The 27,368-nt window shown below is 30.7% G+C and overlaps 6 protein-coding genes and 1 long non-coding RNA gene across 12 annotated transcripts; 4 read left to right on the top strand and 3 right to left on the bottom strand.

Annotated features, from left to right (window-relative positions):
* Positions 1-625: 625 nt before the first annotated feature.
* On the top strand, positions 626-12,314 carry LOC100642700. 4 transcript variants are annotated; one of them, XM_012312746.3, is made up of 6 exons: positions 626-1,387; positions 2,709-2,901; positions 8,361-8,498; positions 10,226-10,671; positions 11,161-11,326; positions 11,522-12,314. In XM_012312746.3, exons 2-6 carry the CDS (start codon positions 2,899-2,901, stop codon positions 11,624-11,626), a joined length of 858 nt encoding a protein of 285 aa, XP_012168136.1. In that variant the 5' UTR covers positions 626-1,387; positions 2,709-2,898; the 3' UTR covers positions 11,627-12,314. The 4 variants fall into 4 exon arrangements, with proteins under 4 accessions (XP_012168136.1, XP_012168135.1, XP_003398409.1 ...); XM_003398361.4 differs by lacking the exon at positions 626-1,387 and adding an exon at positions 1,904-2,128 and having other exon boundaries at positions 2,709-2,794; XM_012312745.3 differs by lacking the exon at positions 2,709-2,901 and having other exon boundaries at positions 627-1,387.
* Positions 12,315-12,756: 442 nt separating this feature from the next.
* LOC100642578 (tetratricopeptide repeat protein 27) lies at positions 12,757-15,860 on the top strand. The gene is made up of 8 exons (XM_048409526.1): positions 12,757-12,966; positions 13,085-13,940; positions 14,022-14,088; positions 14,147-14,479; positions 14,556-14,729; positions 14,813-14,965; positions 15,041-15,202; positions 15,296-15,860. Exons 1-8 carry the CDS (start codon positions 12,888-12,890, stop codon positions 15,857-15,859), a joined length of 2,388 nt encoding a protein of 795 aa, XP_048265483.1. The 5' UTR covers positions 12,757-12,887; the 3' UTR covers position 15,860.
* On the bottom strand, positions 14,690-15,503 carry LOC125385832. Its single transcript, XR_007225508.1, has 2 exons — positions 15,370-15,503; positions 14,690-14,953 (listed from the first exon to the last, which is right to left on the bottom strand). It is a non-coding gene; the product is annotated as an uncharacterized LOC125385832 (long non-coding RNA).
* Positions 15,861-16,167: 307 nt separating the features above from the next.
* On the top strand, positions 16,168-17,601 carry LOC105666153 (3-oxoacyl-[acyl-carrier-protein] reductase FabG). Of its 2 annotated transcripts, none has more exons than XM_012312749.3 (4): positions 16,168-16,333; positions 16,531-16,847; positions 16,936-17,137; positions 17,203-17,601. In XM_012312749.3, exons 2-4 carry the CDS (start codon positions 16,531-16,533, stop codon positions 17,443-17,445), a joined length of 762 nt encoding a protein of 253 aa, XP_012168139.1. In that variant the 5' UTR covers positions 16,168-16,333; the 3' UTR covers positions 17,446-17,601. The 2 variants fall into 2 exon arrangements, with proteins under 2 accessions (XP_012168139.1, XP_012168138.1); XM_012312748.3 differs by having other exon boundaries at positions 16,169-16,393.
* A 514-nt stretch (positions 17,602-18,115) lies between these two features.
* LOC100643247 (riboflavin kinase) lies at positions 18,116-20,519 on the top strand. Of its 2 annotated transcripts, XR_007225507.1 has the most exons (5): positions 18,116-18,409; positions 18,792-18,940; positions 19,024-19,126; positions 19,188-20,104; positions 20,254-20,519. XR_007225507.1 is itself a non-coding variant. In XM_020864995.2 (4 exons), the coding sequence occupies exons 1-4, from the start codon at positions 18,322-18,324 to the stop codon at positions 19,289-19,291; spliced, it is 444 nt and encodes a 147-aa protein (XP_020720654.1). In that variant the 5' UTR covers positions 18,116-18,321; the 3' UTR covers positions 19,292-20,519. The 2 variants fall into 2 exon arrangements, 1 of the variants encoding a protein (XP_020720654.1); XM_020864995.2 differs by having other exon boundaries at positions 19,188-20,519.
* LOC100642890 (H/ACA ribonucleoprotein complex non-core subunit NAF1) lies at positions 18,981-22,125 on the bottom strand. Its single transcript, XM_003398362.4, has 6 exons — positions 21,428-22,125; positions 21,000-21,258; positions 20,796-20,919; positions 20,444-20,712; positions 20,187-20,332; positions 18,981-20,111 (listed from the first exon to the last, which is right to left on the bottom strand). Exons 1-6 carry the CDS (start codon positions 21,861-21,863, stop codon positions 19,603-19,605), a joined length of 1,743 nt encoding a protein of 580 aa, XP_003398410.1. The 5' UTR covers positions 21,864-22,125; the 3' UTR covers positions 18,981-19,602.
* Positions 22,126-22,385: 260 nt separating this feature from the next.
* LOC100643581 (putative ATP-dependent RNA helicase DHX57) lies at positions 22,386-27,312 on the bottom strand. The gene is made up of 11 exons (XM_012312752.3): positions 27,104-27,312; positions 26,783-26,900; positions 26,509-26,693; positions 25,988-26,448; positions 25,060-25,891; positions 24,509-25,001; positions 24,057-24,436; positions 23,852-23,973; positions 23,461-23,780; positions 22,771-23,385; positions 22,386-22,687 (listed from the first exon to the last, which is right to left on the bottom strand). Exons 1-11 carry the CDS (start codon positions 27,166-27,168, stop codon positions 22,544-22,546), a joined length of 3,735 nt encoding a protein of 1,244 aa, XP_012168142.1. The 5' UTR covers positions 27,169-27,312; the 3' UTR covers positions 22,386-22,543.
* Positions 27,313-27,368: the final 56 nt, after the last annotated feature.

Genomic DNA, 27,368 nt, shown 5'->3' with positions numbered 1-27,368 from the left:
CCTATTGTAGTGAGGTTTAAAGCCTAATATAATTTTTGGTTACATAAGTGCGCGTTTACTACAATTGTAGTTGCTTTTCAATATATTACAAATATTATGATTCAATTGTAATCTTTGTATTACAATGTAACGGAAAAAGACTAATACCAGTTTAAATTCCACCAAGATTTAATCTCAAATACCGTATATGCCATACCATATCTGATATATTGTTAAAAAGAAATTGAAGATTCAATTGTTATAAACACGTAAAACTTTATTTAAACAAAATTGAAAGTTATGTATGTAATCATGTAAGTATACATAAATTTTACTGAATAATAATACAATACTTTCTTTAATTGAACAAACAATTACCCAATCATTTACATTAGAAAAGTAATTATCATTATTATTCATTATATTCGTCATATTTCTAGGAAAAATATCTGTGCGACGTAAAAATAAACACCCAGTTATAACATTTTAGTTGTTTCAGATAAAACCAGGAAAAACAAGAAAGGAAATAAAAACGACATCACATGGTGGATAGAATGGAAATTGCGAAAGTGTATATTTACGCACATGATAAGCCGAAAAGTGATTTGTATCAGATGCAGCGCGGTTCGACTCTGTTGCTTTTGTTCGGAGAACGGGTCGGGGAACAAGGTCACGCAGGTAAAATGGCAGTCGCCGAACGGAGTTCAGCTGTGTTTCAATCATAAGCTCGCGGTCTTGGAAATTACAGGAGCAACCGCATAAAGAAGAAGAATGGAACGTGCTCGAAAAATTAGTTTCGAAAGCAAAGTCTAGCGAGTGTCGTTGTCGCGTCTCGCAATAATATACACCGGCTTCTTGTCGTGTTTCCCCTCGACCAATCTGGTTAGCTGTACTCTGAAAGTCTCGAGTCGCCGTGGCAAACGCGATTCACGCTCTCGCATCTCATAGATCACGCGAGATCCTCTTCGAGTGTCGGGTTGGAAATTATCTGAAGGGAATCGATCGAGCACGACGAAGCTTTCGAATTACGGTTTCACGCCACGGATCGAAGAGAATTCGGCTTGGTGCGGTGGTCGTAGTCGAAGCCGGATCAACTCTCAAAAGCAGTCGTCAACGGAGAAGAGATCGATTCGATCTTTTCAGGATTGAAGAAATTTCAATCCAGCAGATCTCCTTGCAACTTTTACACTTTCATCGGCGGGTACACGGTGAAAAGAAAAAAAAAGAGATCCGACGATGTGACGTAACTGCGCGGCATGATAATAGATACGAACGTAAACCACCTGCGTCCACGATCAGATAAACGGACCGAATTCGAGTTCGGCAAGCAGAAAGAACACGTCCGACAAGGGATTTAGTGTTTGACCTTCGCTGAGAAATCCTGTCAGCAGCAACAATGAAAATGGAGGTAAGTTTAGTGTACACGCGTATGAATAAGAAATTGAGCATGGAAGAGCAAAATCTTACTGTCATACTATCGTACTACGTATCTTGCTATCAAAACGTACTATTTATATCGCCAGTCGTATAAGTATTAGGACACCTGTTCGTTACATTCATTCGGACAGTCTAACAAATTGTACTTCATTTAATACTTATTGCAAGACTTTATTGTAACATTTATAAAAAAGTAACTGGAAAATAAAAATAGTGAAATATCAGAAAATGTTCTAACACTTATGGCCGGTAGTGTACGTGAGAATCAACGGTGTAGAATTGACCTTTTTCCATTGTATCAGAACAGATTAACATCTGACGCGTAGATGCTATTGTATCGATATTTTTCTCTGGTAGAAGTTACCGTACGAATTGATCAACACAGCGGTACTTTTAAACGACGATCGAGCAGGGAAACGTCAATGGGATTCCCGATTTCTCTCGCGAGCTCTGATATATACGACTCATTACCGATCGCAAAGTGTCGCTTATTCCAAATGAGTCAACGAATTAATTGTTCGAGAAAGTATCTTGGAAAAGATGTCACGATACTCAATGTCGTTTAGTCGGGCAATTTTAACAGAATCGTTCCATCGTCGCTCGAAAGCGGTTTATCCAAATGAAAAATGCGTGAATTCACACGTGTCAGCGTGTTGCTCTCGAAAGACTGGTTGGACGACTATTCAAATCAGTTCGTACGCGATTTTTGAACGTGAGTAGCTCGATTCACGCTTTCTCACTGGAAACTCCATTTTCTTCATTCGGATAACTTAAATGTGAAAGATTATACCTTTCTGATGATCGGTTCGATATCATCTAATCTGTGAAATATTTTAAAAGCATAATTAAATTCAAAGCTGTTATTCTATTCATATTCGTTTAGATTGAAATATCCTTGGTTACTCATGGAACACAGTAACAGAAAAATTTAGCCTAATCTTTTTATTCTTATTTTAATGTTTCGTTCTTTTAGTATTTTTTTTTTTTTTTTTTTATTTATAAAGAAATATTCATATATCGAATTAAGCAATAAAGTTGATAGCATAAAGGTAACCATTTGAGATAAGGTAGAACAATAGTAATTACAAACTATTCATTAAGCAAGCGTTAAAATAGAATTAAATTCAATTCTTTCGTCGTTTCATTATTTCCCTTCTTTGTTTTCTTTATTCTTTATTCTTTCATTTTCTTTTTTTTTCATTCTATACGTTAATGATCACGTAGTACTGGATTCTACGAGAAGTTTTTAATGTTTTTATTATGACATTTTATCAACTAATGAAATATTTCAGATGTTTCTAACGCGTTATCGGATACCGTGAAAGAAGCTTTCAGTCGAGGACGGTGGTTAACACCGGTGACGAGATTGTGGACAAATGTAATTCAAATGCAAACTGTCGAGAGATAGTTGGCAACTCGCGGTTGCACTTGCACGCGTTCACGGAGGAACCGGTATCGTGCATCTTTCGACGTGCATATATAATGGTATGGCTCACGAAAGTATTTGTACACTTATTGTAAAAATCCTTTATGTGTATGCATTACATGCGTTATATAAAACATTTAAAAATTTCATGAGTACTTTAATAAGACACAATTGGCACGAAGCCAAAAGAATAATTATATTGGTAAAATTTTGAGCAAATTTGATATAATATAAGGATCACAAAAAAAAGACACGATAAGTACATTTCAGTTGGCTTCCTGATTTTAGCGCTACTTTATGATTAAACAGTAGGATTCTAATGACATACAATGGCAATAAAAAGTATTTATACGTATCTTCTTTAACGAAACTTTTTTTTTTTGTTGACTTTTATATACATATATTTTATTTGTGCATAGTATCATATTTTTTTAGCCATACGATACTACTATTAAACGATACAAAATTTTAAATACTTGGACTTAATTAATTACTATGTAAAATAATAATAAATATAATGGTGCACAATGCTTTTTGTTAAATTGGTATTCAAATAAAAACAACTTGACAGGTTCAAAGATATAGATATGTAAGTCTTTTAAAAATAGACGATAAGCTGATGGAGTTTTGTAGAAACTAAAAGTATAATTATTAAAACAGGCATTATTTCAATACTGCGATGAGTAATGCTTTGGAAGAACATATGTTTAACTTCAGAACCGAACAAAAGGATAAGGTTGGTAATACGAGACTCACTGAATTTTAAAAAATAAAAAATATAGATATTTTTGTTCCGTAGTATGTCGTCTTCGTATTTAATAATGATTGAATTTCTATCAGTGTTCGAATACTTTCGTGAGCTATTGTATGCACGATTTTTTACACGCGACGAATCATGTAGCCCGCGATCGAACACGAGACAAGAGCATTCCACGTTGTTCCCGTAAATTGGCTGCGCTTTGAATGCTTATTAATTTCCGCGGGGCGTAATTATCACGCATAAGAAGTATCGTACGGTGTCCGTTGCGTTTCTCAACGGCATCGATGCTGTTTAATTTAATTACATATAAGGTATGTGGGTCGTCGTTGGACGTAGCACGGTTAGTCTTGTTTCTAAAGCGATTCGACAGATGTTTCAACGTCAGGCATATGAAAAATTGAAACAGCTGTTGCGCTTTCAACGATCTTGATGATAATACCATTAATACTATTCGAGAAACGCGATGCTGCAACCTCATGCATTTGTTCTCTGTCGCATGTCGTTTACGTTTTTGAAGTCTATTCAGCGTTAGAAACTTTCAGAATTTTGTAGGTTTACATACGCATACGTGTACAGTGGATATTAGCGAGAGTACCTAAGAAGTGTATAACGACGATTATTAGACATTCTTAGATTTACGCTGACGATCGTAGAATGAAAAATATCCTTTAATCTATAAATCAAGAGAACTCTACAAATTGACTTCCTAACTACAAATTTCGCAGCGATAAATCATAGGAGCAATCATCCGCAGACACTTTAGTTAATTATGTATTCCGAATGAGAATCACGGAGTCACTAGGGTCAGTGAGAGATTTTCTCCAGCAAAATAAGATCCGCGTACGCCGACAATTTATTAACGGGTTATCCTCGATCTTGTATCGACCTCGAAATTTATTATCCTTCGACGAAATCGAGCGTGTATCAGCAGAGAGGAATTTTAAGTCGGCCAATTGATACGGATGAAAACGACGACGGGGGGTTACGTCGCCGAGAAGGAAGGAGAGGCAGGAAGATGATCGGTGGCCCATTTTTTTAGAAAGGAAACAGGCACGGGTTACAGTTAAGCAGCCGTGTTAGCCGCTGCTGTTCAGTTTTCAATGAGCAGCATTCCAGACGGCCGGCCAAGCTACAGCTGCTCACCTGGAAACCCTTCAACAAACTCGTTTCAGTAATATTCGGTTCCTACGCGGAAGTGCGGGCGAAACACCTGAGCGAGCTTGCTTCCTTCTGCGAGCCGCGAAAGAGCCGACCCTCGATCCTTCCGTTCTCGGACAGAAGGACATGGCAATAAATCGCGCGTAATCCGCAGCAAGAGCTAGATCGAAGGATCTGGCCGATCGCGACGATCCAGTGATTGATTGGCCGAGTTCCATTGTCCCGGAGGCTGGGATGAAACTGTGCAATCGTACGTTACGACGAAAAGGTTCCTTTCGTTTCTAATCGCGAACGCGTGTTTTCCCTTGCGATCTGCATTCAAAGAGATCGTTCCTGCACGCGTGGGATCCGTCGAAATGATACAAACGATGGAGGGAAATTCTCTAAATTTCTAGAATGAAACACTGGCTTTGATTTTTGTCTACTGTTTAAATGATCGTTCATTGATTGATTTAATCTCTTGACAGTGTGCTGAAATGACGAAGAATTTGAAATGAACGATTTTGAGACACCCTCCCAATTTTTCTATTGGAAATAAATATTAATAACCGGGTTACGTGTAACGATTAACATTATTACGGTTTTTATACATTTATAGCAAAATTCAAAGGCACAAGAGCGTATAGAATGCACATGATACGTAAAAATATATAAAAATATCCAAAGTATACTATACGTTATTATATTTAGTTCGTAAGCGAAAGAAATCTTTTCTTCACGTGTGTTCATAAAAATATAAATTTACATAAACATTTAGATCTGAAATTTGTAATACTGTATTGTTGCCTAAGATTTTCTTATAGTGCACCGTGAATTAATCTAAAACAATACACGAAATAAGTATACATACCAATATTTAGGTAGTACATTCAACATATAACAGTAACGAAAAACTCATTGAAAGTTTGTTTAATCGCTATGTTATATCTGTGCCTCTTTTTTCTAAAGGTAATTATTTGTAGTGCTAAGCGAAATTCCGACATGTCATAAAGAGAAATCTACAATATAAATTGTACACATATAACTTTCTGTTATATCAAATATGATATCTTTAGATATATGGATATTGTTATCGCCGCATTATCGAGATGTCTGAGTCACAGAAAATGGTCATCAAAGTAACATCCGTTTCGCGTTGTCATCGAACGATCTGTCGATCGGCAGCAAAATCGACCTTGGCTTCGATCCGAGGATCTCCATTTAAAGGGTTACGATGTTTCCAATTAAAATCCACGTCCACACATTAAAATCGATTGTAAACGCGTGGACGAAGCTTTTGTTTCGTGGTGGTCGCAGTGTAGAATCAAAGGGCAGTTATCGGTCGCGATACCAATTGATAAAATCTGGTTAAGTATAGTTAGATAAACTATTGAATTCCTCAGGCGTGAGCCGCAACAAAATCGTTAGACTATTCGCATTGTTTCGCGTTATCGTCGAACATCGCGAGATTCGGTAAGCTGGAAAAGCGATTCTGGTTTTATAACGCGTTAAATAACATGGGAAAGAACTAGATAATACAGTGCCACGCATTATACATTGATTACGATTTGATTAAAGAATTGATTAACGAACATGAGAAATGTGTTTTCTACTTTTTCTTATTTAGCCGAGTGAAGTGAGTGTAAAAAAAAGATGCTGAATAAGAAAAAACGTTCGCTTGTTTTTCTTTCATTCTTTTTAATGAAAGTATAAAACGTGTCTGAAACATACACGTTGTTGTTGAAATGTGATTTTACAAAACTACGGATTGTCGATCTACAGTGATTTTGTTCTTTATAAAATCACTGTATGCGTAATAAAGTAATATAATGTGATAAAATTGATCTTGGAAAGTCAATGGGTCCGTGCAATTTTATATTTCTGTGAACGTAATTAAGAAGGTGGAATTTAAATGGAGATTACGAATACTTTGCATATTTTATAGATCTTTGTACATGATATCCATTCTGTGCATTCTTGAGCCACTAAATTTTCCATAAATACATAAAAATCCCTAATCTAGCAATAATAAATTAAAACTCATAATTATCAAACTTTATGCAACTGTATTGTTATACGTGAGCTCTTTAATTTTAGCATATTTAGTATCTAGAATAATGAGAGAGATACAAATTTTTCTAAATTGCTAATCCAAGCAATAATATCTAAGATTAGCCATTATATAATTGAATCGTGTATCTAATTCTAATCTATAGACTGTACATACTTAAGTAGAATATATTTCACCCACTAAATATTATAACGATTAATCTACTTTGAATATCTTATATATCATATATTAGTGCATTCTATGCATCTTTATGCTTTTAAAATCCGCAGTCTACCTCAAGTTTGTTAATTGACGATTTAAATTTATAACCCGCTGATTCGATTCCACGAAGACCACCGTGTGCACAGCAAGTTCTGCTACTAGCCATTAATTTGCCATTACATGGCACGCTTTGCTAAAATTCACGTACTGTTATTTACAAATTGACAAAAGCGCCTGAATACTTATTCAATATATGTTTAAAGAATTACGAAAGCACGAGTAACGCGGAAATAATAACAGCCCGTTAAATAGCGTACGTAAAAGAAGATCGATCCATTTCGTTCGATGTAGCTTGTGCAAACAAGCCACGTTAGTGGTGCACGCTCGTTCTCGTACAGAAAACCTGATTAGCTTCTTTAAGAGCATACTATAAAAATTTTGATGGATCGTACCGACGAAGTGAAGAGAGCAGAACGGGTTAATCGTATGGCAGTCGTGTTCAGCTAGTTTTCTGGAATTCGCTTCCCGTTAGCGAGACGATCGACACGAGGTAGTCTGGAACTTGATTCGTCTCGTGGTTTGTATTCTTTTTTTTTCTGCTTCTCATTGGATTTTTCTCGTATCCTTCGCCCGCATGAAAATCGAGGATCGCGACTAGTGCAATAGGAAGGTTCGTAAACCGCGGAGGCGTTCAGAGACCGGTGTTTAAACTGGTCACACGGTTCATGTTGAAATTGGAATCGAGGGTCAGGTTGCGCCATCATTAATTTAACAATCTGAAAACACCGGTTACTATAATTACGCGAGCCTGCATGAATGCAATCGCGTCCGTCGTGAGGTAGAATTAAAGAGAATCCTCGACTGGAAAAATGTGGAAACGCGGAGGATTCCACGACTTGCTCATCCATCAAAGTCTGCCTCGCGCTTGACGTTACGGAAACATGCGTCGAATCGAGTTAAATCAATGGAAGAGAGAACAATTTTGAAGAACGTTTTTCGTTATTTTTTTGGCGATTTTAAACTTTTTGTGATTCTTCGAGTTTCGATCGTGTTCTTATTAGTACGTCACGCTCGTTCCGATGAAGATTTTGCGTCTTGATGTCATTATTTGCGATAGCGAGATCCTCATTTTCAAGTCCGTCCTGAAAAAGCGAACGACGGACTAATAAAAAGGCAATTGAAACTGAAAGAATCACAAATGTATCATTTGATCTTTTAACTTTCGATCTGTAATCTTCCTGTTTTTTCTTTTTATTTGAAAGATACAGTCTTTTTTGTCAATTTGTTTTAAATTCTCTATCATTTCATCTATAAAAGATGGAATTGAACGTGATACCATTTCGTTGCAGGCGGAGCATAGGTTGGAGCAGCTGAAGAAGGCGACGGACAGAATACAGAAGGAGATCGAAGAGGTCACGGAGAGGGAGCACGAGCTGAGAAACGTGGGTAGCATTAAAACCACGTCCCACGAGACGGTGGATTCCAAGGTATGCTTAAAACTCCACGTATATGTATATACATGTGTGTTACGTGTACATATGTACATTCGTGTCGACCATGCTCAAGGTCGTTGAACAAAAGAAAGAAAGAGTAAATGCCTGCGTAGTCCTTATAGGGACGAAACGCATCGGACGGCTGTGATGTCCGTGAGCGACGAGGACGATTATACACGCACTTACTGATTTAATGATTCATCACGTAACGCACTGTTTCAATCTTGTTACGGACGTGATGGGAATTCATCGATGAAAAATTAGATCTTGCGCCACAAACTTAGAAGAAATACTGTTTCAATGAACATTTTTGTTAAAACAAGTTCTACGATGTAAAAATATTATACATTGAATATTTACCACAGAAAATTTTTGTATGTCCCTCTTACTATTATTTTTATATACAAAATTTATATACATATATTGTCAGTGTTATATAAAAAACTTTGGAATTTCATTAATATTGTAATGACACGACTGTCGTGATTATATCGATAAAATTTGAAACAAACTTGGAGATGTATATAGACTATACGAGATATTTAGTGCAAACATGTATTTAATAAAAAATTAATATACAACTTGGATATTCATTTTAAAGATATGATAAGCGTACAAAGTGGTCCCACTAGGTATCGAGGCTCATTGTATAGCTATTCAATACTTCAATTGTATTAAATATCTTCGTGATCTCTACGAAATATATATTTACACCAATACATATAGATATACTGTTGGTGGAATTTTAAGATACAGAAAGTAGAAATACTGATAAGCGATCAAAGTTACACATTTGTTTAATGACTTACACAGTTAACCCGAAACGGGTCAATCGTTTCTACTTTTTATCTCCAGAAGATAAAGATAAATCATGATAGAAAGTAGTGAGTGACATTTGTATACTATTGTACATTATATACTGCCAATGTTTATGAGTCGAATAAATTCTAATCTTATCATTAATTATACTTACTAAGTGCCTGAGATTAAATATAGTTCTTGAAGTAACTTTATATGCAAAATATTCTGTAGACAGAGCAGAGTTGATCAAGTATAACAGCTTACTTTTATATTTATAGTGGGTACATTTAAGCAGAACGGAACTAATGAGGATCGTGAGCCAACGTCATACTCTTTCGTTCGCCAAAATCGTGGCACGCTTTCGATAATGGAAACAGACGCGCGATCGCCAGATTAATAATCTCGGCATGATCGCGCGATTTTCTATACTTTACGCTAATTAATTAGCAACAGGCGTGCGAAGTAATTGCTACAGGACGCGAGAGTGTGCACATTTATTTCGCAAACAGCCGGTTACATTCGGTTTTCGTAACGCTGCCAGGCCACGATTTCGATGAAAATATCTTATCTGCCGATATGTTAAAGTTAATGTAATGCCATTTTCCGTGAAACGGCCATTTTTTTGCTCTTGACGTGACTATTGTGTCGTGCTGATAATAATGATTGAAAATGTAGCTCTCGTATAATTTGCGCTTGCTAAATAATCTACAGTGTATTACAAAGGTCGCTTTTGTTCTTAAAGATAATGCGAAGTTATTTCGAATACACTCGTTCTCTATTTGCAAATAGATTGTCGCGTGACTAAATTCTTACAACGTTACCATTACTGCTTCTTTTTTTTAATTAGAATTATCTTCATTTCGAATTATGACAAATTCAAAACAAATGTAATAACAATTTCCTGCAATAATGTATAACAGGTGCGTCGCATGCCACAAGCTTTGGCCTCGGGAAAATTGAAGAGGACAACGTCCACGCCACAAATTCTGGAAGCAGTCAACCTTACACCGTCTACGCCTACCTTAACGCCAAAGATGACGAATGGAGTCATATCCAGTCGCACTACTCCGACACCTTTGCGTTTTGCAACGGCACCTAGTCAGAAAGGGCTGATGCACAGGTTTCTGGCGACTAGAGGGAAAATATACAAACCAAAATCTGCAGGTAACGACGCGCTAACACCACCCATGGCACCCAGTATCACGCTCAATCCGCTGAGCATCAAGGCTTTCAATAGAAGTCTGGAAATTCAACTCGAACCAGACGATGAGCCCAAGAAGCCTCCCGTTAGAAAGGGATACGTCCCTGTAGAAGAAAAAATTCAAAAGGAATTACATGAGATGAAAGAGCGAGAAAACGAGCTTAGGTAACATGTTTATTTTTAATTTTATTTTACTTTTATAATGGTTAATGTATTCATAACTATTATTTAAGCTGTTCAGAGGCTACATTGGTCAACCCTATAAATTGAAAAATACACAAAAATGACGATGTTACAAATATTGTTTTTCATTCTTTTAAAATTAGAATTTAGAATTAGAATTTACTATTATTTGCGTCATCTTCTTGCGATGAATGAAGTCATTTGTACCTTGACAATTGAATATTAATCGCGTACTTGTATAATGAAATTAAAAAACGAATAGAAGATGGAGTTGATAAATGACAAGATATAGATACTTTAAATGTTATTTTTTTAAGAACTGTAACTAATATAATTGATAATTTAATGTCATTTTCAATCATACATTATTATCGGATTAAGTGTATTTTTGAGGTAAATTATTATGGTTAATAGTAATAATTTATACGTTTTTCATTTCACGATGTAACAAACAATTACATACATTTTTAGATTAATGCGGTCTCAAATGTTGGCCAAGTCTCAACCAAATCTTTTGGACATTGGAAATGATAACGATTCCGATATCTATGATGGTTCAAGTTCGTTAAGAAGCGGTACCTCAACAAATACTTTAAATGAGGATGAAATAGAAAAAGAAGCTAAAGGAAAACATAAGGTATTGCTAGTTCTTTTAAAAATTCCGAATGCGTTAATTATTATTAATTAAATGTATATAGCATATTTAATATATGTGTTTGTCGATGATTAATTATTTGTTTTCATCAAGTATTGGAATGAATTATTACGTATAGATGCATGTGTTCATATCTTCAAACGATGATGAATTACTAATCTTTATTTAATTCTATAGCCAAATCCACGACGTAGGAGCACTCTCATCGCACAATGGGAAAATTTGATAGCTGCAAAAAAGGAGTCTAATGACAATAACAACGAGAGCGATCTAAATTTTTAAAAAATTTCACCACCTTGTAAAAAATAAGTAATCAACGTTTATCCTCGTCTTAACATTATCCCTTTTAAGTACTCAAATCATTTAAGTTAATGGTATGAGCCTTAAAGTGTGCTGCAACACTTTTAGTATTTCAAGCACACATATGTATATTTCAGGCTAATATATATTGCTGGTTTTATTCACTTTTTCAGTTTTCAAATTAATTTATTTAATGTTACGATAAATATTTATTCAAAAGTAAAACATTTACCTGATTAAACATATATTATATTTAATGTCTTTTTTGTTTCTTTTTTTTTAATGTTTTCAGTATTAAGAAAAAAAATTATCAGTAATGAAAAGAAAATTATCTTCCCTTTGTACGGGTCAACAAATATTATTAAGTATTACAAGCACATATTTAATATATCCGCTTGTTAATTGTAATATATATACCTATTATTATATTATATAGACACATAAAAATGACTGAGAATTCCTAATTCTAAAGATTTCCTTTAACATGTGCTATATAATCGTTATTATAGATCATATAAGCAAGATAATATGTATTATGTACTTAATCAATTGTAAAGAATAATTGTATTCAATTTACTTGCATATGTGATAGTATCGTTCCGATATAGTAATAATAAAAAAATAGTTGTAGTGCAACTATGTAATTAATAAGATACATATTTCAAAACTTTTTCTTGTATTTTTTAATTATAAACAAAACACCTAAAATGTATTAAAAATATTTGTTTTGAACCATAATAAAAAATATAATAAATTTACATTTTTTTATATAGACATATTAAATTGTAAATATAGATAGTTCTTGATGAATGAATATTAATAAAAAACTTAACATACCTACAATAAGTATAACCATAACCTGGTCTGTACATTCATAAGATATAAATAAAAATAGTTATATTTTTATACGTTTATTTACTATAACATATTTATTAATTTTTTATTTTGTAGATACATCGTAGATAATTATATTTTATTTGCTATGTCCGAGAATTGACAGAAGTAACTTTTTTATTATTTTTCATAATATTAATTTACAAACAATTAATTACATGTATGAAATACAATACATTAATAAATCACTTCTTTACAATATATTATAACATGTAATATAAAATGTATAAAATCTCTGTATTAAATATTTTTCTCATATTGTGAATATCTGTGTCAGTATAATTATTGACTTCCGATTGTGAATAATATGCGAGCTTTTCCACGTGTCGTCAAGTAATACATCGCAATAATGAATCTTTCAAATGCAAAAAAGACAATAAATGAAGAAATCGAAATTTCATTATTAATAAATGTCGTTAACAATGAAGGTAAATGAATGATTTTGGAATATACGTATATGTTTATATATCGTATTAGGTTATATTCTCGGTCAATATATTTTGCTATAATCAAATTTTATTTTATATTTTATGTTACTTGTTTCAGGTCATAACCTTCCTATTTGTGTGCAACGTATATTAAATGGAAATTATAAAGATGTCATAAATAATAAGTTATGTTCAAATCTAATTCAAGAATTGAATAATAGCAGTAATATTTCCAAATTAATAAATGACAATATAGAAAAAACAGACTCGCATGATTCTTGGCTATGCACAGGCATAGCTTCTTTACTATATTTTATTCAACAGAATTGGACAGGTCCACAAATTGAAAAAGATATTGAATGGCAAAAAATTGATGAAGAGAATATACTTAGAAATTTATCGTTACACGATGAATGTAATGCAAATGTTAAAATGTCAGATCTTCTTTACTTTTCTAAGATGATATTCTCAAATGAAATTCTACAAAATGCTTATAAAAGTTGTATATGGTGGTTATTTAGAGCAAATCTTTTACATCAACTTATACTAAATGAAAGTTCCGGTACAATATTTGATGAGACTGAACAGTTGATTCAGAAAATCAATGATTTGCAAATGTTGAAAGAAAATTTGTATTGCAAAACATTATTTTATATTGAAGCTGCACAATTTTATTTTTATTATAGGAGAATTCAAAATTCAGAAAAATATGTTAAACTTGCTCAAGAAGGAGCGAAATTAGGCTTAAATCTTGAAGGTGCATTAGGTAAACGTACAAAATATCAAGAAGACAAGGCACAACTATTTTTAGGAATAACTTTAGAAAAGGAACAGTTTCCTTCTAGATGTTGTGAAAATTTACCAAAATCTTTGGATTTGAATGATGATATTAGATTAGAACATATTCAATTTTCTACAAATATAGAAAATACACAATTAGGAGCAGTAGAAGAAGCTATTGTATTAGCAAAATAGTAAGAATATATTTTACATTTTTGTTATACTATATTTATAAAGCAAAACTCATATTTTATTTTAAATTTTACTTCTAATAGCATTCAATTACAGTTATCACAACCAAAGGATAAATTAACAGATGAAGAAGTAACACCTTATTTAACTGTAAGTATTTTTGGTTTTTATATTTTTTATTTTCTTACCAAAGATTATTTTTTAATAGGTTGTGGTAAATAATACAAGAAATTGGTCCTTAAAAATAGCATCTCTATATCATCGGTGTTCTTTAGAATCTGAGGATAAACGAACTGTTGAACGATCAATGATACAAATGGAATATTTAATACATGAACTAAACAATTCAAAAATCTGTGTTGCAAACAGAATGGACCTATTCTTTGCTAGTGGTCTTAAGCCAGTTTGGGCTTTAGAACAAATGTGGGCACAATTGATGCTAAGTGTTGGGTTAGTAAAGGGAGCTTTGGATATTTTCTTGAAGAGCAAACTATGGGAAGAAGCTATTACTTGTTACAACATATTAGAGCTAAGACATAAAGTATATATTCTAGTTTATGTAATTTCTTCTTAGCATACGTGAAACAAGTAAATTTATATTTTATTTTTAATTTTAGGCAGCAGAAATTATTCAGCAAGAAATATCTAAAAAACCATCAGTTCAATTATGGTGCTTATTAGGTGATGCAACTCAAGAACCTAATTGTTATAAAACAGCATGGGAACTATCTAATAAAAAAAGTAGTCGAGCTCAAAGACATTGGGGATTTTTTTATTTTGCCAAACAAAATGTGCGTACATAAATATAAGCTTGAAAAGTTTTCCCTTTTCTTAGTAATTTAATTAAATACATATATTATTTTTTATTTTTAAGTATGAGGAAGCTATACCACATTTAAAATTATCAGTTGAATTAAATAACATTCAAGAAAATGTTTGGATTAGACTTGGATTTGCTGCTTTACAAGTGGAAGATTGGAAATTGGCAGCAACAGCATATAAACGTTATTGTGCACTAGAACAAACAGTATGTATTAATATTTTCAATTATTAATTTGTTATGTAATAATATATATTAAAGAATTTGGCGATTTAATTATAGACATTCGAGGCTTGGAATAATTTAGCAAAAGCTTATATAAACCTAGGTGATAAAGTAAAAGCTTGGAAATCTCTTCAAGATGCTTTAAAGTGTAACTATGATCAGTGGCAAGTTTGGGATAATTTAATGGTTGTTAGCATTGACTTAGGACATTTTTCAGAAGTACGTATACATAATATTAATAAAAATAAAATTTAACTTTTCCCAAAAATCATATATCTTTTAACGATTTATGTCTTTTACACATTCTTCTAGGTAATTCGATGTTATCATCGTATTTTAGACTTGAAAAATCACCATTTAGATGTTCAAATTCTTGATATACTTACTGATGCTGTATTAAACAATGTAAATGATTCAGATGGAAAGCCTGCACAAAAATTACTTCCAAAAGTTTTAGAATTATTTGGAAGAATTACTTCATTTATACCTAATAATTCTGATGTTTGGAGAATGTATGGACAACTTACTTTTCTTAAAAAAACTGATATTGATAATGACAAAGCACTACACTATTTACACCAAGCACATCGTATTGCCGTATCAGATCCCAAATGGCTTTTACAAGAAGAATCAGTTCAGAAAGTATTACAATTGTGTTGTATGTTAGCAGAAATGTATTTGCAATATGTTTCCAATTGTGAACCTAAGAAAAAAAGAACACTGTTAGCAAGTGCAAAATTATCTCTTCAGGGAATTGTGAAAAAAGTTAAAGATAAAGAATGGAATATTGAAAAGATTTGTCTATCTGTAGAAAAAGTTGAAAAATATTTAAATACTGTAATAATTGAATTAGAAAAAATAAAATTGACAAATTGAATATATTTTATTTTTATTATATGCAAAATGGCCGCATTATGTACTAATTTTTACTCGGAAAGTACAAAATTATATTGTAATATTATTATATGTTAGCATTAATTAATTTTTACGAAAATATAATTTAATAAATTTTGTTCAAAATATTTTATGATTATTTCAAAAAATTACATATAGTCTTATGGAAATTAAGTATTACGTTTGCTCTTATCACTATTTTTTCACAGTTTGAATAAATTATAAATTTACATACATTTAGCTTTATGGATATTAAATCATAACTTTACATTGGAAATGTAAACTTTAAGATAGCCAAGTTTATGAGCGTGTGATAGTATCCATGGTTGTAATTTATCTATAGTCGATTCGTAAAAATTCTACGTTAGGTTAATATCAAACGATGGCATGGCAACTACTTAGTCTTACTTCAATTACGATCACGAGAACGTAACTCTGAGCAATATAAATAAATCAGTAAGATTTTATAAAAAAAAACCTTATAATATATTAAATATATTTTACATATCAAGAAAGTTAAGTAATTATGGAAGTATTAAAAATTTTTATATAAAAATATATAAAGTTTATGAATTACAGAAACTTTAGAGACTATAAGCATATTAATTTTTTAAAATAAAATTTACTTAATTGTAATTCATTACTTTTTTTAGATGGCATTTGCTGGAAAAGTTGTATTAATAACTGGAGCTAGTTCTGGCATTGGAGCAGCAACTGCTGTACAGTTTTCACAACTTGGTGCATTATTATCATTAACAGGTCGTAATATACAGAAATTAAATGAAGTCGCTGAACGATGTAAGTCTGACAAACCATTAATTGTAACTGGAGAACTAACTAATGAAAGTGATGTTGAAAATATTATCAAATCCACTATTAAACATTATGGTAAACTGGATGTCCTAGTTAATAACGCTGGTATATTAGAAAATGGAGGCATAGAGAACACTTCATTAGAACAATATGACAGGTATAAGTCTATCTTTTGTATATCTAGCTTAAATCAATAAAATTTAATCTTAATTTTATACAACATATTAAACATGTAAATATTTTAGAGTTTTCAACATAAATGTACGTTCAATATATCATTTAACAATGTTGGCTGTTCCATATCTAGTAGAATCTAAAGGTAATATTGTGAATGTATCAAGTGTAGTTGGAATAAGATCCTTTCCAGGAGTTTTAGCATACAGTATGAGTAAATCAGCAATTGATCAATTCACACGATGTATAGCTCTTGATCTTGCACCAAAACAAGTATGTTTGATTTGAAAACTTATTAATTACAATAGTAGCTTTTATATTTAATCTTTAAATTATAGGTGAGGGTTAATGCAGTAAATCCTGGTGTAATAGTAACAAATCTTCATAGAAGTAGTGGAATGTCAGAAGATCAATTAAAAGCATTCTTTGCTAAGAGTAAAGAAACTCATGCACTTGGCAGAACAGGAGATCCTAACGAGGTTGCAAAAGCAATTACATATTTGGCAAGTGACGATGCCAGCTTCACTACAGGTGTAACTTTATCTGTTGATGGAGGAAGGCATCTCATGTGTCCTCGCTAAATTATATTTTATATATGGTGGAAATAATAATTTTATGCCTTTTTAATTAAAAGTATGATAAAAGTCACATTCAACATTAATATATTGTATTCTTTTTAGAAATATTTCTCATGTTAAAAAGTAACGTTTCTCAATAAATAAATAGTTTAAATTTTATTTCTTATTATATAATGTTCACAATTTATTAACCTATACTAATTTACCACATTATTTGCTGATTTATAAATATAGAACTATTATCTACTCGTTTAAATTGTGTTGTAATACCACAATAAAAAAACATAGCAAAATACTTTAATTATATTAAGACAAAAAATGATTTCAATATTGCTCAAATTGAAATAAGAAGATAATTGAATTTAAACGCAAATAGAAGATTTTATTTTACAAATCTGCTTATATTTCTTTCAGTGTTAAAATTTTTATTACTAACAAGCTAAAAATAAACAACTTTCAATAATTTATTGTTGTCAGAGGAAATTGTAAGAACTAATTTATGTTATGATAATACAGGAGTAAAAAAAGTTACGCATAGATAACCCGTAACATGCGATAATTATCAGTTTAAACAGAATTAAAAATCTAAGGACAAATTTTCCATAAGTATATTCACAATGTTATATTTAATTCTTATTTTACATAAATATAAAATTATTTGTATGACATATTAAATAATTTGTTTTAAAAGTAGTCCATTCATTTCATCAACATGAATCTATACAACTAAATAGCGCGTAAATATGCCACGTCATATAATGAACGCTTTATCTTCTTTCAAGATAATATATTATGAAGCATTAAAGTAGCATTCATTTACGTTACTAGTTACTAGTTACGTTACTAGTCTGACAGTCTGACGCGAAATCAAGATTCGTTATGTCTACCAAAAGCATACCATACTTTTTATCAGGGTCGGTAGTCAGAGGGTTTGGCAGAGGTTCTAAAGCCTTAGGGATACCTACAGGTAACACTCAACAATTTCATTTTTGTTTGATAGATTCGAAAATTTTGAAATTAATCAGAAACAATTTAAAATTACGTTAATGTTGCAGAGAATAGTTTAGAATTGTATGCAATTGAAAAACATAATCGCTTTATTGTATAAATACTTATTGGCGGGAATATATGAAATATGTTAAAAAAGTTATTTAATATTATATATTGTATTAATCGCTATTTTATTTTGTGTTTTATTCGATATTTTAATCGCTTTTTATTAAAAAATATTTTGATTTAAAAACATGCAAAAGTTAAACTAATTATATTGTATAAATAAAAGAAAAAATAATTTTTTTCAGTAATATTTTGTTAATATTGTATGTAGTTATAAAATTATTTTTCTATAGCAAATCTTGAAGACAAGGTAGTAAATAATTTACCTGGTGATCTTAGTACTGGAATTTATTATGGATGGGCTTCTATAGACGGACAAACTTATAAAATGGTTGCCAGTATTGGTTGGAATCCGTTTTATAAAAACGAAAAAAAGACGGTGGTACGAATGTAAATTATAATTAATTGAATACTTGATAACATGAAAATTTGAAACCATTTTTTAATAATGTATCATTGTTGTAGGAGATACATTTAATGCATAAATTTGAGAATGATTTTTATGGGAAACAAATTAAAGCTGTTTTTACGGGATATGTACGACCAGAAAAAGATTTTACTTCTGAAGGTAAATAGTAACTGTATCAAAATTTGTCCCATCTTTATTATATTAATTATTATCATTTCAGAGGAATTAATTCGAGCGATAAAAAATGATATTACAATTGCCGAAGAACAATTACAGAAATCAGATATGGCGGTTTATAAAGATAATTCATTCTTTAAGGAATAATCTGATTATATAAGAGTACTATAATCATAATTTGTACTGCAAATGATATGATCATGTTATGGCAACATATCCTCATTATATGCGGAAATAATATTAACTCATACTTTGCTATAGTTCATAGTTTACTCTAATTAGGGATAATGTCTATAATATAAATACTTTTAATTATTAATTTCATATTATATATATGTATAACTTGCATTATATAATTTCTATTATTTTTAATATATATACAATTATATATATAATATATAACTATATATATATATATAACTAAATTAATAATATAATTCATAAGTAATTAATATTAACTATGTTGAAGTAGTATCTGATGAAGACGAAGTTGGTGGTGGAGGTGGAGGTGGTGGTATAGGTATCCATGGCAATTTCATTCGAATAGGAATTTGTGACACTTGTGGTAGCCAAGGCATATTTGCAGCTTGAAATCTTACATTTGTAGATGAATTTGGATGATTTTGTGGTGTTATGTATCCTGGAGGAACTCTTGGACATGTATTGAAAGGAATTCTAGGATTTAGATATGTTGAGCTATTATCTTCACTATAGTAACTGTGTGAGCCATAAAAGTTTTGGTTAAGACCACTAACATTATGGTTCATATATTGCACAGGTTGCAATGAACACATTCCATATCCATAAGGTTCACTATTAGTTTGATAGGATTGTGACCATAAATTCTGAGAATGATTTTCAGTTTGCATAGAAGGAAATCGTCTATCTCCTCGTGCATAAAATCCTTTCCTTTGATTCTGCATACTTCTATTCCACGGATGATTGGATTGCCACCCAGTAGTAGGTTCTAAAATTATAAATGTTAATAGAAAATATAAATGTTAATAAATAAAAAGATATGAATATTACATAAGAAACTTACTAGAAATACGCTTTCGTTTAGACGGATTTTCAGCTTCATTAACATTATTTACTTGTTTTGTTTTTAGTTGTTCATAATAAGCCCGTTCTTCCTCATCATCTGAAAATTCTGGAGGATCATCTGCATTTGCATCAATACCCCTGATTCTGTAATAATTATAACTTGCTTACTATATGTTTAATTTCTTATAGATTAATGTAATAAATATAAATAAGAATAGTATGTATAATTATATACATATTTAAATATACACTCACTTTAATAATTCATGTAGAAATACTAAAGAAGTATATTCTGTATTTGGACAGTAATAAACAGTCATTCCTGCTGTAATGTTATATTCTTTTATGTGCTCAGAACTATTGAATCGCACACAATAATGAGGTTCATTCACTTGTCCAAAAACATCAAATATTTTTCCTAACGTTCTTTGTCCTTTCTCAATAAATAAAACTGTATCTAAGTTCAATGTCGGTTTGCCAGGTTTTGGTTTTACAACTACTAGTTGTTCAACCATCCATGCAACCTGTAATTTAATACTATCTTACAAAGATATTATCCTATTTTCAAGATTATCCATATATGTATTAATTTAATATTTATAAATACCTCTCCTAATGGATCACATAATACTTCAGGTACACTAATTTTTAAGTCTTCAATAGGAGGTAAATCATCTAATTCAGTTCTCATTTCATTATTCTTTCTTCTTACATTATTTTCTTTGCCTTTCCTAAATGTACAAGAAATTGCTTTAAAATTTTGTATAAAATTAATTTAATGTATAAAAATTTACAAAAATGAATAGCATACTTGCTTGAACTATCATCACTATCTGAATCATCTGATTCAACTATTACCGAAGAATCACTGCTACTAGTAGAATCGTCGCTATCACTTTCTTCACTTGACGATACTTCTTTATTTTGCCTATAAGTTTGCATCTGTACTTCATTTAAAGATTGATTTTGATTGCTATCACTTTTTGTTTCATCAGTATTAAATTCTGTTTCTGAATCTGAATTGCCATATTCTATAGCAATACTAGTAAGAGAAGATACTTTATCACTTTCTGTTAAAAAGGAAACATAAATTGCAATTGGTAATTTAATATCAAAATTATTTGTAATGTATAATATAATATATACATATATATATATATATATATATATATATATATATATATAACAAAATTATTTATAATTTTGATTATGATAATAAGTATATTCCTATATCCTTACTTTGAGCCAGAGATACTGTATTTATTTCACGTATGATACAAATATCATCATCACTTTTTTGTTCGAAGTTTTCAAATGTTATATCTTCATTTGTATTCTGATTTTTGTCAGTATCGTTAATAAGTATTTCATTTTGTTTAGTATTTGGCAGTATGACTGATTTGTGTTGTTCGACTTTTTCATTCATGACATCTTTCTTATTAGAATTTTGTTTAATTTCAGCATTATCAGTTATAATTACCTCGCAGTCATTTGTAAATTGACTTGTCTCATTAACATTGATTTGTGTAGCTTTTTTGTAGATTGAATAGTCTTCAACAATTACTTTGTTTGGAACACAATTACTTTGTTCAACATTTGATATAAGGTCCATAAATTCATTATTTGAATTTCTGTTTTCTATTACTTCTATTATTACCTCTTCCGCATTCATCATAATTTTACTTTAAATTGCAGGTTAGGATCAACAACAATAAGCAGACTTCACTTTAAGATATATTATAACCATTAACAAATACGCAAGAAAATATATTTCTCGTATAAAATTTCATAAACTTCACATAAATACATTTATTTCTATCAACCGCACATACCTAACACCACATGTTTCGTATTAAGATGCTACTGTACTGTAGTGTAGGTACTGATGTACGTCTAATCCGAAGTATTATTGAATGATCGTGCCGGGTTGGAATCTCGAGTACCTTAGGTATGGAAGGGGGAAGGGTTTTTAGTGGGTATAGCAATGACATCTGCCGAGTCCCACACAGGTACTGATGTACAGGACATGTGTATATAAGTAAACATGACTATAGTATGACGATTATATATTTTTAAAAATAATTATTTTTATTATAATAAAATATTTAATAATTTTTTATATTTTTAAATTTGTCTAAAATTATACACATAAGAAAGGACAAAATCTTATATGGTTCTTAAATATTAAAAGAAAATATAAAATTTTACAAAAATTTTGTAATCGTTAAAAATATCTCGAATATTATTGTATATATCAATTACACACAATTATTTTGTATAGCATAATATATGAATTACAATATGTTTTTTTTACTAATTTATAATTTATGTTTAAAAAATTCACGACATAATATTTTATTCTCTCGTGACTACATTTACAATTGTTTGGATAATTTTTTTTCCATTCTGATTATTTAATAGATTTAGAAGGGGTTCCCTCATCTTTTGTTCTAATAATTTGACTAATTCCATTCTCATTCCTTGCAAAAGTTGAGCCACCTAAGTAATATTAAAAGTATATTTAACATACAATTATCATCTTTTTTGTTTTAATTTCAACAAACGCTAATAAATATTCTTACCCTATGAGATTCAACATCAAATAACATCCAGCCATCTTCTAATGATACAATAAATATTCCATCATGCACTTCTATTTTTAATTCGTAATCAGAGAATAATATTAGTGGCAAAATTGGTACCATTGATACTTCTTTAATAAATATTTTACTTGTTTTCACTTTTTCTTGAAATACTAAATATGGACTAGGAAAATAACCAACGTGAAAGTTGACCGAGGATGGATGAATACTAACGAAACTATCATTTTTAGTTTGGAATCTAAGTTGATCGGGTCTCGTCTGTGTTGGAACTGCCCCAGCAGGCTGAATTTGAAAAAATTTGTCTGGCGAAAGAACCTTTACTACATTAGGGTATAGAGCTGCACAAAGTAGACCTTGCAGAAGTTTATAATTATCATTATTGATGTTCAGTTCAAATCCAGTAATTTCTATAATCTTGTCAACATTTGGTTGTCGTTTAGGTAAATTAACGGGGACGAAACCGATTGAAACTAACAATTCTAATAACTGATACTTTATATCTGCCAAGGAATATAGCGTACGCACAGACAGATAGTTTTCTTTTGCAAAAGCATGGCCTGCACTAGTATTGCGTGTATATGCTTCTAACCATTTCTGTCAAAAGAAAAAGTATCTTTTTATATTATAATTATATATTACATACATTTTTATATACTTTTATACATTTACCCTATATGCTTTGAGAATAGTTAGTTGATCAGAATTGGCAGTAAAAAATTCCTTTTTTGCATCAATCTCGTGTCTTTTTTCAAAAGGTATATGAAATGGATTTTTATGAGATAAACATGCTGCTATAGTAAGTGCAGAATCAAGACAGCAGAAGATTGCTCCAAACAATATTAATTTTCCGATTCGTACATTTACAGGCAATGCCGCAAGATGATGACCTAGTGGTGTTAATGTACATTCGGAATTAAATGCTCCTACATCTTGTAAACGTTTAATTGCACTACTGATATTTTCTTCCGTTGGTGGTTCCAACATTTTGCCTAAATAAAATATTATAATGGATATTAGAAAGTTAATTAGTGATATAAAACTAAAAATATATTTTTATTACCTAAAACTTCATGTAAGTCAACTTTTGTTCCGTTATGTAGAAGTTGAATACGTAATAACAGTGGTTCTAACGGAATTCGTAATATCTCAGGTACTGGCTGTGCTGAAAATTGGTATTTGAACCTGGAACAATTGTTTAAATTGAATAAATATTGGTAAAATTTACTATAAGATTTAATGTTTTAATGAACAATAATTATACATACTTGTGCGAGGTATATAAATGAATAGATACTCCAGGCATTACACGCCCTGCACGTCCTTTTCTTTGTAACGCATTTGCTCGTGATACCCAACACATTTCCAAACTCTCCATGTTTTGGTTCGAATTAAATCTAGTCTCTTTCATCTTCCCACTGTCAATTACAAAAACACAATCATCTATAGTAATAGACGTCTCAGCTAAATTTGTGCTTAATACAATTTTTCTAGCGAGAGATTTTTTAAAAACTAAGCTTTGCTCTTCATTAGATAAGGATGAATGTAATGATATAATAATAAATTTTCCAGTCTTTGGCGAAAAATACTCATTCTGATTCAATCGATCTTTCAGTGCAATAATTTCAGCAAATCCGGGTAAGAATACCTATAAATGTAATATTAATTTAACTACATATTGTATATTTTTCGTATAAGAAAACTTAGTAAAATTACTTACTAAAATGGAACCTGTTTTAGGATAATTATGTTCTCCACAAGTAATCCACTGTAATGTTGCCTCTATAAGTTCATAATTAATTGCATTATGATCCATATAAAATAAATTTTTTTGTGCCTGGCTTTTATAACCCCTATATCTGTTGATAATGCCCTGCAAGTCTAGTTCTTCATCGGCGCTAGATTCGCTAGGTGTATAACTGAATTGAGCTGCAACCTGTAATGCGATACCATAGTTCATTTCTAGTTGCTCCAAACCACCTTTATATCTACGTGTAGCTCTTGAACTTTCTGTTAGAACATAATTCATTTTTTCATATAAATCTTCCACAAAGATTTGTTCTACGGGAAACGTTCTTCCTGGTATACATAAAATGGGAGCTCCTTTAAAGTATGTGGAAAAAATCTCACTTCTAAGAGTGGCACTCATAAGTATTACTTTCAGATTTGATCTTCTGGACAGTAATTCTTTTAATAGCATCAAAAGGAAGTCACTAAGAAGGATAAAACAGTTAAATAAAATTAAACAAATAAATATAATAGATAACTTACCTTTCTGCACTTCTTTCATGAACTTCGTCTACAATAATATGTGTAACATCTGATAATTCTGGATTCACAGCAAATCTTTGCAATAAAATTCCAGTTGTACAAAATGTTAATCTAGTTCTATTAGAAATTTTACTTTCTAATCGTATTTGATATCCTACTGTGTCACCTATGCGTTCATTTCTTTCTGTTGCAACCCTTTCTGCTACTCCTATTGTACTTATTCTTCGTGGCTGTGTACATATTATGTTAATATGTTCTTTGGATGCAGATCTATTAATAATCCAATCATCTAATAAAAATTGTGGCACTTGTGTACTTTTACCACATCCTGTTTCGCCAGAAATTATGATTACTTGATTTTTGTGTATTACATCTAAAATTTCATACATCTTTGACCATGCAGGCAACCTTTCTCTAATTTCTATCATCTTGTTATATCTGGGATTTGTTAGTTTCTCTTTAAAATTTTTTTCAATTAGATCATCTTCTTTCAATATTTTTTCCCAACTAATATTATTTCTGTTTTTCCTATGTATAGATCCTAATTCGTAATGAGTAGCTACATTTGTTTCATCTTCATTTTCTATGTGCCTTCGAAATAGTAATTCACTTTGATCTAGAAATTGTTCTTTATTTTCTGCTAAATATCTTTTTATATCATATTCATTTTCCAAAAGAGATATTATTGAAAAAATAGAAGGTGTTCCATATGCAGATATTGATAATGCCTCTTCATACAACCTTCTTGCTATTCTTAAACAATTTATACTTGGAAATGTACCATCATTTTTATACAAATAAAAATAAGGCGGTTCATAAGGATATTTACAACCTAATGAAATATTTAAAAAAATTAAGTATAAAGTCTGCACATAATTTACATATTAATTACATAATATATTTTATATTATGTAAATAATTATAATACCTTCAGGAAATCTTATTTCTAGGGTAAAACTCGGATTCTCTCTTTCAGGCATTCTTAATACTTGTGGTTGTTGATGTAAAAATTTACACCTATTTCCAAATCTACATCTTTTATGAATAAATAATCTGCAAACTTCTCTTTCCCTTCCCCTTTCTTGTTTCGGCCTAAACCTTTGAATTTCCTGTTCTATTTCATCATTTCTTACTAAATAATCCAATTTAACTTGTACAATCCAAATTTGATTTTTTATTTTTTCAGTAAACATATTCCCATAAATAGATTCAAGTGCTTCTTTTTCTTCATTTTTTCTTTCCAATAAATCTATTGTATCAATGTTATCATGTATCTTGCTTCTTGCTATATTTTCCAATCCATAATATTTATAAAACAATATTTCTAAAGCTTTCCCTACATCACCCTCCGTATGTAATAGTGCTTCAACGCAATGCGATTGATGAAAACTTAAAACAATATAAATGCTCATTTATAATTGTCCACTATTTAAAATTTAACAAACTTACCCATAACTTTCAAGTTTGGATGTTGCAAATTGCCTAGTAATTTGTTCTTGGCTTTTTGGTGTACTATCCTTAGAAGAATAATCAACTATTCCTTTAATGACCAAATTGCCCCTTTCCACCCAATATTGCTTGTCTAAATTGGACTTTTTATTTTCAAATTCTGATGCATCAGAAAGTTTAAAACTCTGTTAAAAGAATACATTACTTACCAATAATGCATTTTAAGAGATATGTATACAATAATAAATTTATAATAATGTCTATGAATACATACAGGACCATAAATATGCTTTAAAGTATCGTACAGCTGGCGTTCAGATTCTTCAGATATTCTTAAAGTTTGCAGTTCTGTTTTCAGTATAGAGCTACTTTTATCTTTCATTGACACATTTCTATTAGATAAACATAAGTAATTTTATAAATTATTTACAAAAGTAATTTTAAGACATGCAAGAATAGTATCTCGTACGATAATCTAATTATATTTAATATTAGTTCTTGCGTTAAAAATATATGCCTTTAATAATACATTCTAATTACTTTTATTTTATTACATTATTTTTGTAACATATATAAGGTTATGTTGTTTACTTACGTGTTATTTCTATCCACAACTTGTCTGTCTAAGAAGAAATCAGAATCAATGTCAAGAGGATTCATTTTGATAATATATAAATAATTTTATAAATTAACTTGAAAGATATTTTTAAATTTGTATTTTAATGATTAGGAAAATGGAGGTTAAGAGGTAGTAAATGTACAAATAGTGGCAGTTAGAGATCTATGAATGAATTTATATGCTTCTCTCCCACGTAGTGCCAACCATTCTATCCAACTAGAAAATACGTTAAAATCGAATT

This window comes from Bombus terrestris, chromosome 10 (assembly GCF_910591885.1).
Source record: "Bombus terrestris chromosome 10, iyBomTerr1.2, whole genome shotgun sequence".
Classification (NCBI taxonomy): domain Eukaryota; kingdom Metazoa; phylum Arthropoda; class Insecta; order Hymenoptera; family Apidae; genus Bombus; species Bombus terrestris.
This window is presented reverse-complemented; position numbering and strand designations above follow the sequence as displayed.